Source organism: Canis aureus, chromosome 18 (assembly GCF_053574225.1).
Source record: "Canis aureus isolate CA01 chromosome 18, VMU_Caureus_v.1.0, whole genome shotgun sequence".
Classification (NCBI taxonomy): Eukaryota; Metazoa; Chordata; class Mammalia; order Carnivora; family Canidae; genus Canis; species Canis aureus.
Window position 1 is genome coordinate 1,734,311 of NC_135628.1, and position 19,331 is coordinate 1,753,641.

Sequence of the window (19,331 nt, forward strand, 5' to 3'; positions counted from 1 at the left end):
AAAGGTTGCTTCAGAGACCTGCTTCCCACCACGGTGTCTCCGCTCAGCCCTGGTCAGCGGCCCCGTACCTGGGCCTGGCCCGATCATGCAGGTACACCTTGCACTGACACTTAGAAGTCTCTGCGCCAATTGTCACTGTTACCACATCAAATGGGACTTCAGAGTAATAATCTTTGATCTTCGGGTTAAATTCAGGGTTTAGTTCCAAACGTGGATGTGTGAGGATCTGCTTGATATAACACTGTGTGTCATCTGTCAAAACACAAGAAAACAAAACAAAACAAAAATGGCAAACAAAAGATAACTGTGACATGGATGAATGTTTAAAAATCATATGTGATTAAAGTCTTTTTTTTTTTTTTTTAAATCCTTTGAACAGCCTTAGTGATCACGGCTGATTTTCCACTTGGCACTCTGGTCTTATTTGATTTGTGGCTTCAGCTGGATTTTCTGTTTTTCAAGTTTTGTAGAGCTTGCCTTATATAACAGCTGTTGACGTTAGTTGGCATTACACAGATGATAAGATTTTGTTCAGCCGTTAGAAGTTTAAAGGCAGTGAGGAGGTGGGGAAATGTCTCACCGGTGGATTGATAACATTTCCGTGGCATTTAGTGAATCTGTCAAGCAACGGGTAAATGGGGGCGGTGACTCTGTGAAGTCAGAACAGAAGGGCACCAGCAGGGAATGAGGAAAATTTCTTAATAGGGAGAGTCATTAAACTGCCATTGGGTTGATAGAGCAGCTTACAGGCAGTAGGGTGGAGTGAAGAATGTGAAATCCAATATTATACCAAACACTCAGATACAAAAACAGCAGCAGGACATCCTGAGACCCCCCCACCTCCCTGCCCTGGTCACCCCAACCCAAGAGAGTGCCCTAGAGTATGAGAAGGAAATGTTATCCTCTGCTCAATCCTGTCGCAGAACCTAGCAGATTGCTTGGCTGCGAGGATGCCGGGGGGGGGGGGCGGGGGCGGGGGCAGGCACGGCTCAGGGGTTGAGCACCTGCCTTCGGCTCAGATCACGATCCCGGGTCCTGGGTTCGAGTCCCACGTCCGGCTCCTCACAGGGAGCCTGCTTCTCCCTCTGCCTGTGGCTCTGCCTCTCTCTGTGTGTCTCATGAATAAATAAAATCTTATAAAAAAGAAATAAACAGGCTGGAGTCTAAAGACACAAAGGACCATTTCCTGGGTAGAAAGGAAGTCCAAACACTTGCATTACATTCTTACGTTCAAAACCAGTTAAATGAATAACGAAGTAGATTATTTTTTTCAGACTAGTAACCACAGACGATGGACTTTCACTTGAGATGATATATTTTTACAAAACAGTCACTGAGAGTTAATTTCCCTGCAGTTTACACTTTGACTTAATGGTGGAAGTTTCCAGTGGGGTTTGCCTGTCATGACCCTGAAACACAGCCCCACACGAGGCAGAGCGTGTAATTACTCTTACAAGCGAGATTCTAGCAAGTGCTCCTTTTTGGTTTCATCAGAAACTCTCCACCTCTGGCTCAAGCGCTGGGTCCTACACCCCTGCTTGCAAGCTCATCTGGCCAGTGTCAGCTCCACCTGAAGGCCAGTGGGCCGCTGCCTCCAAACACCTGGGCCGGCTGGCATCCTGCCGGGCCCAGCACCCACCTGCCGGGGCCCAGCACCGACTTCCCGGGGCCCAGCACTGACCTGCCGGGGCCCAAGACCCATCTGCCGGGGCCCAGCGCCCACCTCCTGGGGCCCAAGACCCATCTGCCGGGCCTAGTGTCCACCTCCCCGGCCCAGCACCTACTTCCCAGGGCCAAGCGCCCACCTGCTGGGGCCCAGCGCCCACCTGCCAGGGCCCAGCACCCACCTCCAGGGCCCAGCGCCCACCTCCGGGACCCAGCGCCCACCTGCCAGGGCCCAGCACCCACCTCCTGGGGCCCAGCGCCCACCTGCCAGGGCCCAGCACCCACCTCCTGGGGCCCAGCGCCCACCTGCCAGGGCTCAGCACCCACCTCCGGGGCCCAGCACCCACCTGCCGGGCCCAGCCACCTCAGGCCCGCGGAGAGGCCCACGTGGGCCGGGCAGTAGCAGGCTGCTCGACCTACCTGGCAAGTGCATCTGGGAAAGCTGTTGGAAGCTTTGGTGGCTTTTAATGGATTCTCTTAACCGCAGAGTTTTATTGCCCTCTCGAGGGGTAATCATACCTCGTATTAAACACAAGAAAAGCCTTGATGCTGAAGGCTAATCCCACCTGTTTGAAGGCGTCATCGAGTAATTGTTTTAAAATCTTGGATCATGCCCTGAAAGCCGGCAGGTTAATAATTATGCAGACCCAGGCAGGACTAGTTTTTTATCTACACAAAAATAGGAACTAGCCCAAGAGCTTATCTAACATGTTCCCATCCTCTACAGCCGGTTAACTGGGAACGGAATAAAAGTGAGATTATGCCCATATGGTTGTTTCATTTTATACATCACAGAACAGGAGACCAAAGAGGTGAAGCGGCTTCCACCGCGGAGCCCGCACAGGACAAATGTGCGTTCTCATCTCGCCCCTGCCCCTCCCTCTGTAGCCCAGGCACGGGGCTCCCTGTGTTGCATGTATTTTCCTAGGAGGAAAAGACTGGATGGAAAGTGCAGGCAAGGAGATGGCTAAGTCCTATCTGATATTTTCCCCCGGTCAGTAATACTTTATTTTAAATGCCATTTTTTTCTTTCATTGGATGTACTTGTTGATTCTATTAAACCACATTATTGTGTAACCTCTCAGTCTATCCTGATTTTAATGATACTGTTAGAACATAATGAATGAATTTAACTGCATTTTAGAAGATACAAGTTGGATTTTTTTTAACTGGAAGACTTTCATTTATAGTAAGTTAAACCTTAGTCGATAAATTTTATTTTTGCCAGCTTTTATGTTTTACTGGAATAGATTTCTTGTGAAAGGCTAAATTTTCTAAGTGTATCTTTTATATATATATATATATACACACACACACATACATATACATACATGGCCAAAAATCAAACCTGCCAAGTAGAACCCTTATTTTTCCATCATATTATTATAAAGTATTAAGATAATTTATAAGCTTTAGACAAAGAATTAGAATATCCAGTTTCGTGATCCAGCGCAGCTATTTCATAGCCCTGTGATCTTGGAAAAATCAGATTCTCTAGAATTACATGTTCGCAAGGCCACTGGAATAATACTGACCAGAGTAAAGAAAATTTTTTTTTAATTCTAAAATCTATATACTTGAAATGTGTTACTGTTCTAGTTGGGCTATTTTTCTTGATTATACATTAGTAAAAAATTCATGAACTTTGAGAAAATAAACTGAAAATCAGATTCGAAACTCCCAATTGTTATAAAGAAAATTCAACTCAAATACTATCCCTTATGTCAACAATCTGGCAGAAAGGGAATCCTTGTGGGGTGCTGTAAACCCTAAAAATGGATGTATAAGGCAGATAAGCCCAGCTTATCCACTTGAGCAGCCTCCAAGGCAAAGCCTTAGCACCCTGAGGAGCCCTCAAAATGAGTTTGAAACTTGCTGGCCTTAAACACATAGACATAACATTTCATGTTCAAAAATAGAAAATTAAAAATCTTCTTATGCAAAAATGGCAGATATCAACTCATTGAGAAACTTCTAAAAATTTTCTTAAAATACAATACAGTCTAAAAGTACCCGAATATGATAAAACGGTGATTTACTCCAAGTAGGGCTGTGCATCACTATTGATTATGCCACCAAAACACGTTAATCGGGACTCACCATTACTGCAATGGACTTCTTTGGTTTCATTCATAATTTGTCGAATAGCAGCTAAAAAAAGAAAAGTTAATTTCAAATGAAAACTATTAGTCAAAATAAAAAAAATACATATCCAATAATCTCAGCATGATTAAGTAGAACACGTTTTATTCTTTAACTTTTCCTATATCAAAAAGCACTTCTTGGTTAAACTGAAGGCTATAGTAACACAAGGTATTTGGTTCAAATCTCAGGACAGCGATGATTTTAAACAGGAAAATATTAAGAGAGAAAAACGAATGGTCTAAATGTCATCCATTGCCTGAGGGTGATCTGTCGAGATTCCTTTTAGTTCTATGATTTTGTGACTGTCACATCCCAAATCATTAGAATTACAGATACTTTATCCAGTTGATTCTACTGACATTTCCTCTTTTCTTTTCTTTTTAAGATTTATTTATTTGTTTATTCATGAGAGACCCAGAGAGAGAGGCAGAGACACAGGCAGAGGGAGAAGCAGGCTCCCCACAGGGAGCCCAATGTGGGACTCGATCCCGAGATCCCAGGATCATGCCCTGGGCCAAAGGCAGATGCTCCCCCTGAGCCACCCAGGCGTCCCTCCTCTTAAATTTCTGAATCAAACTCAGCTTTTTTCTGAAATCTCCTTAGTAAAGACTAATGGATCCAAGGAATGAATAAAAACACCCAGAGTGCTTAAATCATTCATTTAAAGAGAAACATGGTGGGAGTGAGAAAGACAACCAGAATAGTAGTTCTTCACTGGGCTTATTAATTCATTCTATCGAATCAGTGGTTCGCAAACTTTAACATGCCTCAGAGTCACCTGAAGGACTTAAAATATCATCCTGGCCTCCTGCCCAGAGAGGTATGATTCTGACTCAGTAGGTCTGAATGGTCTAAACTGCCCAGATGATGCCGATGTTCCTGGTCTAGGGACCACATACTGAGAACCACAGTCTTGTATTAAACCTTGACTTGTAATAGGAAAATCGTGATTTCTAAAAAGTCGTAGACATGTGGTACTACTTCTTTTCATTTTTTATTCTTAAAATTAGAAAAATTTTCATGTTGTATGATCAACAGCTCAGATGTTCCTTAGAAGGAGAAAATTAGAAAAATAGAGGTAGATCTGGGAAAGAAAATTGCCATTAACTTTCCTTGAGGCCCATGTGGCTTGTAGCCAATTGTTTCACTTAGCAATACACCATACACATCTTTTCATGTCATCGATATTCTTCTGCAATATCAGAATGGCTTTCCAGTATTGTATTGGAAGTCTACGATTTAATTCATTTATCCAATTCACTATCATCACGATAGAAGTAGTTTCTAATTTTTACATTCATTTTTAATAACTTGCTAAACGTTTGTGTACATTCCTAATTATTTCCTTAAAATGAATATCTAGAGGTGAGATTTCTATGATGTAAGAATGACTCTTTAAAAAAAGATGTATTTATTTGAGAGACAGAGAGAGAGAACGAGTGGGAGGGGGAGAGGGAGAGAGAATTTCAGCAGAGTCTGCGCTGAGTGCGGAGCCTGACTGGGGCCTCGATCCCAGGACCCTGAGATCATGTCCTGAGTGGAAACCAAGAGTCAGATGCTTAACTGACTATACCACCCATGGGCACCTATAAGAACTTTTTTTTTTATATATAGTTATTTCTTTTTTTTTTATTATTTATGATAGTCACAGAGAGAGAGAGAGAGAGAGAGAGAGAGGCAGAGACATAGGCAGAGGGAGAAGCAGGCTCCATGCACCGGGAGCCCGATGTGGGATTCGATCCCAGGTCTCCAGGATCGCGCCCTGGGCCAAAGGCAGGCGCTAAACCACTGCGTCACCCAGGGATCCCATCTATAAGAACTTTTAAGGATTTTCTTATATGTCGTTACACAGCCCCTCAAGGGAGGTAGCACCAGAGGCATGAGATACTCATTTTCCTACTCTCTCCCTAAGTCTATCATCTTTAAGAGGAAAAATCTTTTCGAATCTGAGGGAAAATAGTATTTCCTAGTTTAACTGCCATTTTTGATTGCTAATGAAGCTCAACATTTTTCCCATATATTTTGGAGGCCACACAGTACTTATTTTCCTATTGGAATAAGTGAGACTATATCTTTTTACCTTTTTTATTTTCAGTTGCATTCAATGGCACTTGGGATTTTTCAGTGTTCTCATCCTCTGTGAAAGAATTCCTGCAAACACAATGCCAAACAAGTCTGGATCAATGAAATGAACGAAATTCATGGAAATTACGTCTAACACGCTATTTTTTTTCTTTGTGGGCACAGATATTTTGACGAACACAAAGAAACACTTTCTGGATTTCATTCCTCAAGACTGGCAATCTCCCCTCAAGTGAGGTGGGTGGAAATCTCATCATCTCTAATCAGCAGAAGCATATTTGAAGAAAACCAGGGCAAAAAAAAAGTCACTTTTCAGTCCAAAAGTGAGCAATCTCTGATCGCCTGGGTCCAACAGAAGTGATTTGGGAACACACATTCCTACTGGATTCTGTTTGGCTAAAATTACAGTCTTGAAGCAAGAAATCTTGGAAACTCTGAGGCACAGACTCCGAAGAATATACACACAATCAAGAAATATAAGTGTGCTATGCAAAAAGATGACCTACGCCTTGCCGAGTCCTCTATCCTTAGACGCTGACTAGCTGCGCTTAACGGTAAGGGTTGGTTCTATCTTGGTGTATTTGCCTCATTTTTTTTTTCCTGCTGTATAATTCTGTGCTTGGCCAGATTGTTCTTTAACTCCTCAAAGTCGAAACCAAACAATGTTAAGTGCAGACCGAACGCTTGGTGGTCCTGCTGGACAATATGGAGCAGGACGTGAGTTGACTTTGCTCAAGGGCGATGCGGTGCTTCTCCACTCCTATTGCAGCAGAATGGAGATGACCTCACTGGCCTGATTTCACGGTGATGCTATGAGAATGGAATCAGATGCTCTGTGTTCAGTTACATTTTATAAATATTTATTGTCCCAGATACTGTGCCGGGCACTGTGGTAGAGAGGAGATGAACAGGCGTATTCGGTTCCCTCAAAATAGAAACATCAGCAAGTTATGAAGAATCAAGGAATTAAAAATATTGTAATGTGGGAAGGTGTGATGCTTTTATTGCAGTTTTACTTTGTGAAGTCTTCCTTCTTTCTTTGATGCATACAATGAAGTATTTAGGGGTGAGAAAGAAAAGAATGTCTAGGACTTACTTGAAAATATTTCCCTCTTCTCAAGGAATGAAGACACAGATAAAGCAAGCATGGGGTTAGATCTGTTTAGTTGAAGGTTGACTGGGTGCCAGGCCAAATTAAAAAAATGTCTCTGAATTCATAGGAAGCAAAATCTCTAAGTGAAGCTCGTGCAAGATACAAGCCTGGAATGCACATGCAGTGAATATAGTATGTTAATGGAATGAGATGCTTCCTATGGGAAAGCATCCTGCAGTCTTCCCCGTGCAATTTTGTGAATAAATTATTTGTTTTTTAAAATGAGGCTTTTTCATGGAAAGCCTATGATGACAGCAAAGTACACTTGCCACTTTATTTCTAGTGAAGTGAAAATTAGCAGTTGGTGCACAGATACTGATTTTAATATTTTCGTTCTGTTCAGATTTATACTAATTCCATCGAGACCTCTGGATTCTAAGCCTCAGGGCATAGACATAAATAATGGTCATTTTTCCTAACCGTTGCTTTTCTAACTCTCTCTCTTCTCACCCTGTTGCTCTAAGCAAATGATCTTTGTTTAAAAGGAAGCGTGGGAGCACTTGGCAGGCTCAGTCCGGGGAGCATGTGACTCCTGATCTTGGGGTCTTGAGCTCAAGCCCCACACGGGGTGTAGAGGTTACCTAAATAAATTACCAATTTTAAAAAATAAAAGGAAGCATGAAGTCATTGATCCCCCACAGGTAGTGTAGGTATGTAAAATTGGCTTTTTCTGTAGAAAAAGCTGGAGGTGACCATTGTGAAGATAAGGACAATGACGAATGTCTGCACCTGACCTGCTCATCTGTAGGAAGTACTGGCATAAAGCACCGGGCCATGGACATGAGGCCAGGGTCCTAATCCCTTCTCTATTTCTCTTGGCTGCAGGGCTTGAGCAAATGACCCACCTTCTCAGCATGGTTTCCCTCATCTGGAAAATGTGTCTGATGTGCACGCACCTTGCAACACAGCATGGATGAGAATCAAATATACATATGCTCCCAGGTAAATCTGAAGATAACTAGAATTGAGTATTCTTTCTTGAAATGTTCTCAGAGTGATTTTACCTAATTGTTTTTCGATAAAGATCTAAAATTTAATTTCCTCAGCGTTCACTTAGATAAATCTTTCGAACTTGTCTTGCTTCTCCTATAAAAGAAAGAAGAATATCTCCTCCACTGTAGATCCTAAAGTGACCTCTGGATGGTAGAGAAAGATGAAAAGCCAATATTAATATTTACGACCTGCTTGCACCGCGGCACACCAGACGCCACGCGGTACGTGGAAGTTATCGTAGGTAATCCTCGTGGAATAGTATGTGGTAGGTAGCATGATCCACATCTGACAGATGCGGAGATTGCGTCACAGAGGCATCAAGGCTTCAGCTGCTATAACTGATAAACTCTGGGGTTGGGATATTTGAGTCCTTGTCTGTCTGATTCAAGAAAGTCCTGGCCATTTCTACACTGACCACTTTCAACCCTGACCACTGATAAATTCCTTATTCAATGGGAATTGGGCTTAGGGTTAGGGCTAGGGCCAGGGTTTGGGTGAACTTCAGTATTCTGAATTTAAGATCAGGCCCTTACACCTTACACTGTGGGGGAAGCTTGAGAAAAACTTGCTGGCAAACAAATTTTCCAAACTTGTATATGTCAAGGGAATTTAGTCAAGGTTGAAAACAGTTCCTACATTGGCTCCTGAGTAAATCAACTCTGCTCTTCCCCATCGGTAATGATGAAGGAGACAGACTTGAATTCCGTGAGCGAGGACGAAGAACGCACAGATGGAAACTGAGCTCTGTTATTCAAAGCCTACTTTTCAAACCAGTAAAGGCTACTGTCAGACTCACTACTTTTGAGCATTGAGGGAATACGGCCAACTTCATAAGATCGTGGCAATTAAAGTGAGTTCTGATCCCAGGAAATGTCCTAAGAATTCTTCAAGTATATGATTACTTGTATTTTTGAATTATATAAGAAAAAAAAATCTTATGGAACTGCTTTCATGACCTCCTGAGGCAGAGGGAAACAAAGCACAAGTCCGGAGAGCTCAGGCCGTTCCTTCCTAAGAGTGACTGCAAGAGGCATAAATAATTATGGCCTGGCCATTTCGTCTTTCATCTCCCTAGGAGGTTTAGGTTTGCTTCTGTTTTCCTGGCAGAAGAAAAGTCAAATATTCCCTGAATTCCATCATCTAAAAGAGAAGCAGACTTAGCCAGTGGCTTGGGCACTGTCCCTCTTCAGCCGCTACTGGAGATGTTTATACAGTCACCTGGCCTGTCCTCTCTCCCATTGCCCCATTACTACCTCTCGTTAGAACGAAAGAGGAAATGGGAGGTCAAATATTTCCCTCTGAGATTGTACCTTCTAAGAAAGAAAGGCTCTATCTTTGAGGCAGGGACAGACATATTTATAAATCTGGCTAGATTTTGCCCAGAATAAAGTTATGCCTCAAAAGCTCTCTAAATAAATGCTCATACCATGTTGGGCTCCGCGCCAACTGATGGTTCATAAAATAATAATAAAAAAAATTGCCTAATTCTTTCTGTCTGATGCTCCATAAACCAAGGATATATATCACAGAATGAAATGAAATTGAAACTTTTAATTTTCAACATGACTCTTTAGCAGAGTCAAGTCCTGTTGGTTTGAAAAACTGTTGGATGTGTTCTGATTACAGTGTTTGAAGACCACTAGGATTGTTATGGTTTCAATGCTTTAAAAAAGCTTATTTTCCAGAGCACAAATTTTTGGACATATTTCTTGTTGCTTTCTTTAATGTAGGCAGAATCTTTTGAAATCAATCTTTAGAGAATTTTTGGATCGCACAATTCAAATTTGTGGCTATCTTACCATTCCAATGGATGTAGTTGCGCCTTTTTATTCAGGAGCTGGAATTGTTCAAATACACTTAAAAGAGACCAGGACTGTGTCAGGGCTGAACCAGGTTGACCTATAGGGCTTGCTATCCCGTAGAATTCACGTACCAAAGATTGAATCCCCGGAGTAGTAGATGGGAATAGCTGAGAAGAAATATTCAAAACCAGAATATCAGAAGAATTTATGGAAAATAACTTACAAGGTATTATTACTAGAAAAGGCTTTATATTTTATTCATCTACTTAAAAATCAGATATTTATTTAAAATCCAGTGGTAGGTATCATAATATAACTTTCTATGCAATTGTCAAGGAAAATGGCACTTTTTATGAGGGACTAATTTTGTTGGTCATATTTCCAAATACCGTGAGTTTTCTTTCTTCTTTTTCTTTGAATGAAAACCGGTATTTCCTTCCTATAAACACCTGAGAACAGCTGAATGACAGTGTGACTCAGGCAGTAGGAAGATTGGGGAGAAATCATTTTGGGTTACAAGTAAACTTTGTCAGTGTGAGAGATATTAATCCTATAGAAAAAAAATTATGGTTATCCTCTTTCTACTCTGAGAATCGGAATTTTAGTTTGTCCTTTTTCTTGCAAAATAATTCTTCAGTTTACACATGGTACCAAGAGATGGTCTCTACATTCACAATATCTTAAATTATGAATTCCTGAAGAATGAGGCCTGTCTCTTTATCATTGTTGAGTTTTGAGCCAACGGTCACAAATGTAATACTTACTATGTTTAAATTAATTAAAATAATCCATCAATTAAATTATGTTTGGGACAAAAGCTTACTTTGAATCCCCCAAAATATGACTCTAAGTTATAAAGACAGGTGCCAAATATTCATTAAATTGACTTAGTAAATTGGTCATAACTCAAACAAGTAGCATGTGAATACATGTTATTTTTTTAAGTAAAAGGCAAATGTTTGATCCAAACAGATTGACAATAAATTATCAGTGGACTTTGAAAAAAGCTGTTTTAATAAGATGTTTTGTACAAACAAATCTTAGGTGGAAAATATAAACCCATTATAGTCTATCTAGATAAGTGGTAAAACTAGAAGCAAAGCAAATCCTGAACTTGCATATGTACATGTAATAAATCATATTGACAATGACCTTTGATAGTGACCGATAAAGTAACAGAACCCCATAAGAAACATGGAAAAGAAAACAAATATCATTTATATTTTTAGGCCCAAGCCATTAGTGGTTATCATAATTATTCACATTTTCTTTCTTTGAAGATTGCTATAGAGTCGCAACAAATTGAGATTTAGGTTGTTTTCTAAAATGGGGTTACACCCAGTAATATTAGATTTTACACAAACAGAAAGGGCATAGTGAGCAGAAAGAAATTGTTGTTACACGTCCATGTCCCAAAACTAAAAGCAAAACTTCTTTAGAAAAATGTGGACCTTTTCCCCTTAAGAACTCACATATACCGGCAGCTGTGCTCATCTCATATCCTTTTACTCTGAGTGAGTCATGTATGCAAACTCTTAAAGAATTGAGTTCTGCTCACTGTAATACTGAGATGTCTGAAAAGAAGAAGGAAGTTTACAAAGATTTCTATTTCTTCAAGGAAAGTCTTCACCGAGTTTGAAGCAAAAATAGTTAATGGCAGATCTATGGTCCCAGTAATCATGAGGAATCAAATGTCACTTTTGTTTTACCAGTTGGAATTGCTGCAGGTTCCCAAGTTCCTGTATGAAAGTCATAATGGAGTGCATCTCCTCTAAAGACAGGCATTGATTGGGTTCCTTCTGATAGTTTTCACCCTATGATGGGGAGGGGAACAGTTCTTCAGCGATTGTTTCCAAGTCAAAGCATGTTTAGCCCGACCTCCTCCCCACTTGGTGAACCAGTCCAAGTTTGAACTCTTCCAACCGCTGAGCTAACTAAGCCTAAGTAACACCTGGTAACTTCAGTTTGTCACCACGGAGTCTGGCTCTAAGAAAATTTCGTGTTTGACCAAGAGGACCCGAATGAAATTGCTCAATAGGGCTTTGGTTGTAGGGTTGGGATGATGAGCCCAGGAGGGTAGGTGGGGTGTGACAGTCTGAGAATGCAGGAAGCGTCTCCTTCAGCCTTCAGGATACCAACAATCCGAGCAGCAGGTGAACATGGACATCTCATCCATGGGCATTACAATTTTGGAGTTTGTGGGATTCTCATGAAGACACTTCCTGCCCCATTTTCCTGCACATCCATTTTTTTCCCTGATGCATCCCCGAGAGGAGAAGCTGCACATATTTACTCTTTCTTCTGGGTCAGGTGGTTCTAATGGTTTTAATAACAGTACACTCACTAATGGAGGAAAAGAGGGAACTGGAGGAAAAAATTAATAAAATCCCAGGGAAACAATCTATAAAGTCATGTTCTATCGTTCACAAACAACTCTCTATAGAGCATTGATGTTTGTGGGAACTTTCACATTCTACTCCTCCAAATTCTCTAAATACAAGTTTTCAAACAGAGATATATGAGCCCCTGGGGGGCTCAGTGGTTGAGCATCTGCCTTTGGCCTAGGATGTGATCCCAGGTCCCAGGATCGAGTCCCACATCGGGATCCCCGCAGGGAGCCTGCTTCTCCCGTGTCTCTGCCTCTTTCTCTGGGTCTCTCACGAATAAATAAATAAAATCTTTAAAAAAATAAAACAAGGGCAGCCCAGGTGGCTCAGTGGTTTGGCGCCGCCTTCAGCCCAAGGCGTGATCCTGGAGACCCAGGATCAAGTCCCATGTCAGGCTCCCTGCATGGAACTTGCTTCTCTCTCTGCCTGTGTCTCTGCCTCTCTCTGTCTCTGTCTTTCATGAATAAATAAATAAAATCTTTAAAAAATAATAAAATAAAACAGAAAGATATATAGATAATAATATTATACTTCATAATCTGTACAGATTTTTGACCCATCAAGAAAACTTGTATTAAGAAGCCATCAAAATTACCCGGGCTTCTATGAAGCGGTATCCCTTCGTTAGCAGCAGCTAAGCTAAGATGTTAACCAGATGTGAATTCTTCAAAAATCAGTATTCTAACTCTAGTCCCTTGATGTCAATCTAGAGCATTTACTGCTATTCTAGATTGCCTGCAAAATATTCTACTATGCCTTTTAAAGTATTCTAAGTAACATCGAATATGTATTATTCATAATATCCACAAACATTCCTTAGGAGCTACGAACTTCTTTATTGTAACCCATAATTGCCTCATAATCAGTTACTCATACTTTGTTGACACAAAAGAATATCGGTCCTCAGGTCACAAAAATATAAAGAGGTGTAAGATAATGGATAGTAAATCATTTCAAATGAACCATCAATTTGCTTAGCTACACAATAAAGGAAATGGCACCTTTCAAAGGATGACTAGAAAAAAACATTTGTCACTTAAAGAATATGCACTTACCTTAAAAACACCTGATTGATAAAGTCCCTGAAATATCTCAGAAAACATTGGAAGCGAAGATTCATTAGAGAAGAGAAAATTGTAAGTATCTTGCAAAAGGAATTCTTCTGTGCTTTGGTCCTCAAAATCCTCATTATCATCATCATGAAAATGTAAATGCTCATGCACCTGTAAAAGAGTAAAAGCACAGCAAATATTTTTCATGGACTTTTAATGCAGGGAAATCATTTCGAAGACATGATTCATTCCTGTTGGATTGTAGATCAGAACTGACATCTAGTGGCCTCTTTGGAGGTCAACAGCTTTATAAAATGCAAGTAAAGTTTTTTGGAAGACACAATTTCTTATATGAAAAGTAATGGATTTTAAAGTCACAGGAGTTTATCTTGAAACTTTATTGCTGAAGAATTTGCACTCAGGGAAGATAATATATAACATCTTTGAATAATAAATTTTATTTGTTTTTATTTCATTTTATGTTTTACTATTTTTATTTATTTATTTTATTTTTTTTTTTTACTATTTTTAGATTGTGTTTATATCCGAGTTTGCTAATATATATGGTGTTGGGGAAAACTGGACAGTAACATGCAGAAGAATGAAACTGGGCCACTTTCTTACACCATATACAGAAATAAATTCAAAATGGGTGAAAGACCTAAATGTGGGACAGAAATCCATCAAAATCCTGGAGGAGAACACAGGCAGCAACCTCTTTGACCTTGGCTGCTACAAGAGCATAATACAGACTAAGATGCACACAAGGTAAGGATTAAAAATGTCAACTCATCCAGTTTCAAAGTTTTATGGATGCATCTTTGAGCTACTCAACTAAATGTCTGAGTCTTAGATGATGTAACCATTCACCTTGTGCGATAGTTCGAAAAGCAGCCAATACAATATGAAGTTGAATTCTGCTCGCACATAATTTTATTTTGTTCCTTTCCCTCTTCCTACTCTATATCCCGCCCCTCCCCCCCGAAAAAAAGCTTTCTGTAGACTTGTTCAATCAATCGTTTTTTAATCTTCTCGCCAGAAAGGAATATTTCAGATGAAAGATATGAGCTCATTTGATTCAAAAGGAAGTGAGAGAATCAGAGTGTACAAAAGCACTCTTCAATGTACACATATTCATACCAGAAAAAAAAACACATATTTCAAAAATTCCTATGGCTTTTTCAATTAAAATACAGTCCAATTTAAAACTAAATATCTGTATGTACAAATACATACAGAGTTACTTTTTTCTTTTTTTATAAACCCAAGTGAAATTTTGCCACTTTGCTTCATAGACAGTGGTGACTGAACCGCAGGAAAATCCATGCCCGATCTACAGTGATGCGTAGTGGGGACTGACACTCAAATCGTAGATTCTTCACATATTAGTTAATTTTCCGAACTATAGTAGACTAAAAGCCTGTAGTGACTTCACTAACGAGCTGCTATTTATTGACTGGTTACTGTGAATGCAAACAACCCACCTACATGCATATAGACCCCAACGCCGCCCCCGACACACAGATCATTCAGCGTAAGGTGGAAGCTCACAAGCAGTCTTTGGGATACTCGCCTGCAGCACTACAGGGTGCCTGAAACTGTAGTAACCGATATCAAAAGTTAAAAGTTGAAAACATAATCTGCATCTGAAATAAAAACAGAAGGTAATATAAAAATATACTCTATTTGCTACACTTACTCTATCCTTTGATACATTATTAACAGTCACTATAGGCAAATCTCAAGAGAAGTCCTAATTAAAAAGGGCAGTGGCTTGGAAATCACATGCAATTTATTTTTTAAATAGGAGTTTCTTTTACTCCTTATAGAAAATGCAAATATATCCTGGGTGTTCATAACACATTAAACAATGAAGTTATTGTTGTGAAAACCTAAATATGGAGAAGGAAACTCTCCCACTCCTCCTACATGCTAGGCCTTCTTATTCAGATACAAAAAAGCATGATAAAGCTTAACTGAGTCATCACCTTTTGGTGGACATTCTAAATTCAACATTTCCCTAGGAAAAAAAGGCATTAACTTATATTCAACGAAACTGAAATATAGAGATAATGACTATTGTGTATTGTTAATAAAGTCCCTAAATAAAATTATATCTAGTCAATGCAAAGTTCATATGATAAAAATAGCTAAGCTTAAAAAGGAGATGCAATTAAAATTAATTTAAATAATGTGTGCTTATTTCTTCTCATTATTATAGGGAAGCTAAGAAGTCTATAACATGCTCTGAAGTTCTAGGATCTATAAATGTGAAAAGATGTTTAAAAGTTCATATTAATATACTGACATGACATTTTCCAAGTAGCACCTACTTGTGATAATTAAGATATATTTTCACTAACAATTTTTAGAAGGTTGCTTTTTTTCTTTCTTTTAATATTAGAATTTGTCTTTACCCATGGAAGGCCTTTGGTCCCCGCGTCGATGTTTCGCTGAATGCCTCAGCTGCTAGCAGGAGTTTGCTAATTGCTTCCTTCATATTATCAAAAGCCTGAAGAGGTGAACTGGCTGTCAGGAATGTCTCAAAAAATGTTTGCAGCTGTGAACAAAGTAAAGGATTCAATAGTGAAACAATAATCTCAGTTTGTCTATCGTTTTCAAGGTGATGAGTCTGAAAGATTCCTCTGGGTTCTGTGTCCTTGCCATATTCAAAAGAACTCCTTAAATAGGAAGGTTCGGTAGGGTTTATATATGGTATGTGTGTATACACCCCCATGTATCTTATACATAATATGCATTGAAAGAATAGATTATAATGTGAAAATATATAATGAATGTTGTATACAGAATATGTAAAATGTATGTTATGTACATGATATGCAATATGAATGCATTATAAACATTTTAAAAGTATATAATAAGCCTTTCAATTGAATATGGGGTGCTTGTATTTAAATCACTTTAAGAGTTTTTTACTTCTCTCTCTCTCTCTCTCTCTTTTTTTTTCCATTTCATGGCATCTCATCATGGAAAGTGAAGTGGAACTATTAACAGGAGCTTGTGATCAGAACTTCCAGGTTTAATTTGCGGCTCTATTAGATGAACTCAGACGGGCAACTCGCTTTGAATTTTTGTGTCTTTCTCTTTAAAATGGGTGAATAGTACCAAGGAGAGGGCTGCAAACCCGAATCAGAAGAAAATGTATTTGAAAGACACTGTAAGGTATGAAATTCAGATCGAAGCTTTTTAGTATGATCCCTTTCCTGAATATATCAGAACAAAAATAAATGTTTTTATTGCTTCTTCACAGCATTTTGCTGCGGGAGATCTAGCCAACTAATGAAGCATCTAAGAGAATCGCAGTGTCCTCTTGACATTGTAATTTAAGGTTTCCTGTGTATAGAAAAGATGGGATAGTCTTAAAAAAGGGGAGTGGTGGAAGGGGAGGAGGGCGGGGGGTGGGAGTGAATGGGTGACGGGCACTGGGGGTTATTCTGTATGTTGGTATTGAACACCAATAAAAAATAAATTTAAAAAAAAAGAAAGAAATGGAAAAAAAAAGAGGGGGGGAATAAAGCTCCGGTTTACATTTTCTTAGAAACATTATTATTGATATCATAAACAGCTGTTTTTATTTGCTTAAATCTTGGAAATAAATAAATAAATAAATAAATAAATAAATAAATAAATAAAATATTAGAATAATCACAATAACAAAACTACCCCTTGAGGATGCTTAACATCAAAGCCCAGTTCAACATTTTTAAAAAGCATAAAGCAAATCTCATATTGAATCATCGACCTCCTCCAGATAAACACAATCTTTCAAAGATGAAGAACAAAAAATATTTTTTGAAAAAACATGCAGCAGGTATGCCATTAATGTTTTTGGAAGCACGGGCTAGATGTATCTGGACCGCATAAGACTACAAAGTGAAAGACTTTTGTTGCTGTGAAAGGGAAGGACGGATATTGGCATGAGGGACCTGCGGGAAGTGGTAAGTGTATCTTTAAAATACCAAGCAAAATTCCCCGAGAGAAACAAACACTGACTTCATAAACTTTTACCAGCTGAAAAACAGAAACCTAATGAGATGTACATTTTAAGACTATGAACACATCGTTAGCATTTGGCAACTGGCATGTTTTTCCATTTCACCAAGGAAAATAAATGTAATAATTGTGTGATCAAAAGCAAACAAATTAATGCTAACACGAAGAAGGTTAACACCCTAGAGTCCAAACAGAGTAATATTGTTTTTTCCAAATAGAAATAACTCCTATTTCGCTCTGCTCACCGTATGGTGCAGAAAGGGTTATTGATGATATCGGTCGCGTTTTCTAGTTTAATGTTGCCTGAACATCACAAAGGTCAAGGTCAAGGATTTTAGGAAGCTGGGCACGTTTGTGTAGCATCAGAGGTTGATTATCAGATGATATCTTCTGTGGCAAGAAATAATGGGCAATCAGTGTCGTAGGGTCATACTGATTGTCCCACCGTGGAGATGACCGTGGTGGTGAGCCCCGAACACAGGCCACCAGTAGAGGGACTGGCTCCAGGCGCTCGGCCGTGTCGGTGCTCACCTGGCCGTGGGCACGGGCCCTGTGCAGGGTGTCAGGGACGGGGTGCGGGGCCCAGGGTCACCCTGCAGACGCGGCCGGCTCCTCGGCGGCTCTGTGCTGCTTCGGGCTGGTGAGGACGCCTGCGACCAGTTAGGGCCTCGGTCCTGCACATGCACGGCCGGGAGGGACGGGGGCAGCAGGTGGCACCACGCCTGCACCTGCCCCTTGTCCTGATGAGACAGGGAAGCCCTCGGCCACCGACAGGGACATCAAGTGGCGGCCGAGCCTGTGGAACCTGCTTCTCACGAGGCAATGTGCCTGTGGCAAGTGAAGACGGCCTCTGGGGGTCACCCCCTTGTGACACCAACCCGAGGGGACATTGAGAGAAGCGAAGGCGGCGGGGTGGACGCCGGGGCGAGGCTCCCAGTTGGAGGGAGGAGGCCCAGGTAGCAGGCCGCCCTCCCCTCTGCTGCCACCTGGGTGGGCTCCTGGAAGGATGGGCCCGGGGGGGCCAGGGCCACCTACGAAGGGGCGAGGTGGCGCTGTGACAGCACGATCCAAGCACAGCAACCCGCTTTCCCGCCCGGTGAGCTCTGTCCCCGTGTCGGTGTCTGTGTGTCTGTCCTCCCTCACGGCATGAATTTCAATGTGTTTATTAAGGCCTTCGGTTCAAAACAAAACTCTAGGGGAGCGGCCTACTTAAAGGATGAGTACAGGGGCTGGCAAACTGCCTCTGCCAGAAATGAAAACAGAAGTATACCAAGCGCTTAGTAGTCATTAAAAAAACAAACACAAAACCTTGTCTTTCAACGAGTGACCCAGAGAGGACACAACACTGGGTCACTTTCTGTAACGGATCCACTTAAGCTAAAGGGCAAGACTTCTTTGTGTGTCGGGTTCTGTTGGGACTGTCACGCCGGACCATTTCCGTGGTCACTTGGAGTCTGTGTCCTCTGTGTTGAGATGTAGAGAGTTGTGCTCAACGATCTCATTAGACAATGTCAAATCCGAAATTATTTGATCCTAATACCACTCACAGCCCTCAGAACCTGAAAACCACATTTCTCCCAGGGGCTTTCTGCACTCAAGAACAGGTGCCCGGAGGAGCACCTCCACCTGCATCGCTGGCTTAAATCGATGAAGCCGTAAACTCAGATATCAAGGAGACTTCTCCCCCTCTGCATCCAGACGTTCGATGGGTGTTGTTGAATTACATACATATGAGAATATAAGGGCTCAAGGAAATCGGTGCCGTGGCAGCAAGGTAAAAATAAACAAAAAGAGCATCTTAAAACGTTAACAGGACATGGAACTATTTTATAAACTTTGTATTTTCCTCCTTCGGTGTAAAAATGAAATACGAATTTAGTGCAAAATAAATTATATGGAAAATGACCTCGTATGATCATGGTTGGAAAACCAGGCAGTTGAAACGTCACCCTTTGGCACTTGTGTGAGATTCAAGCAATAACCTGGTACGGTTTCATGATTTTCACACCTACCCGTTCAAGTGATGTATTTAAATGTA

The 19,331-nt window shown here is 40.6% G+C and overlaps 1 protein-coding gene and 1 long non-coding RNA gene across 3 annotated transcripts in view; one reads left to right on the forward strand and one right to left on the reverse strand.

Annotated features, from left to right (window-relative positions):
* CPED1 (cadherin like and PC-esterase domain containing 1) overlaps window positions 1-19,331 on the reverse strand; it is a 262,754-nt gene that overhangs the window by 126,643 nt on the left and 116,780 nt on the right. For both annotated transcript variants that reach the window (XM_077855991.1, XM_077855990.1), the window contains exons 7-14: window positions 15,697-15,839; window positions 14,853-14,925; window positions 13,283-13,450; window positions 11,550-11,654; window positions 9,838-10,007; window positions 5,891-5,961; window positions 3,766-3,816; window positions 69-252 (exon numbers count right to left, since the gene is read on the reverse strand). In XM_077855991.1, coding sequence (XP_077712117.1) covers window positions 69-252; window positions 3,766-3,816; window positions 5,891-5,961; window positions 9,838-10,007; window positions 11,550-11,654; window positions 13,283-13,450; window positions 14,853-14,925; window positions 15,697-15,839 — 965 coding nt within the window. The remainder of the gene's footprint in view (window positions 1-68; window positions 253-3,765; window positions 3,817-5,890; window positions 5,962-9,837; window positions 10,008-11,549; window positions 11,655-13,282; window positions 13,451-14,852; window positions 14,926-15,696; window positions 15,840-19,331) is intronic.
* Window positions 5,931-16,647, forward strand: LOC144288492 (uncharacterized). The gene is made up of 3 exons (XR_013356355.1): window positions 5,931-6,446; window positions 13,812-14,047; window positions 16,275-16,647. It is a non-coding gene; the product is annotated as an uncharacterized LOC144288492 (long non-coding RNA).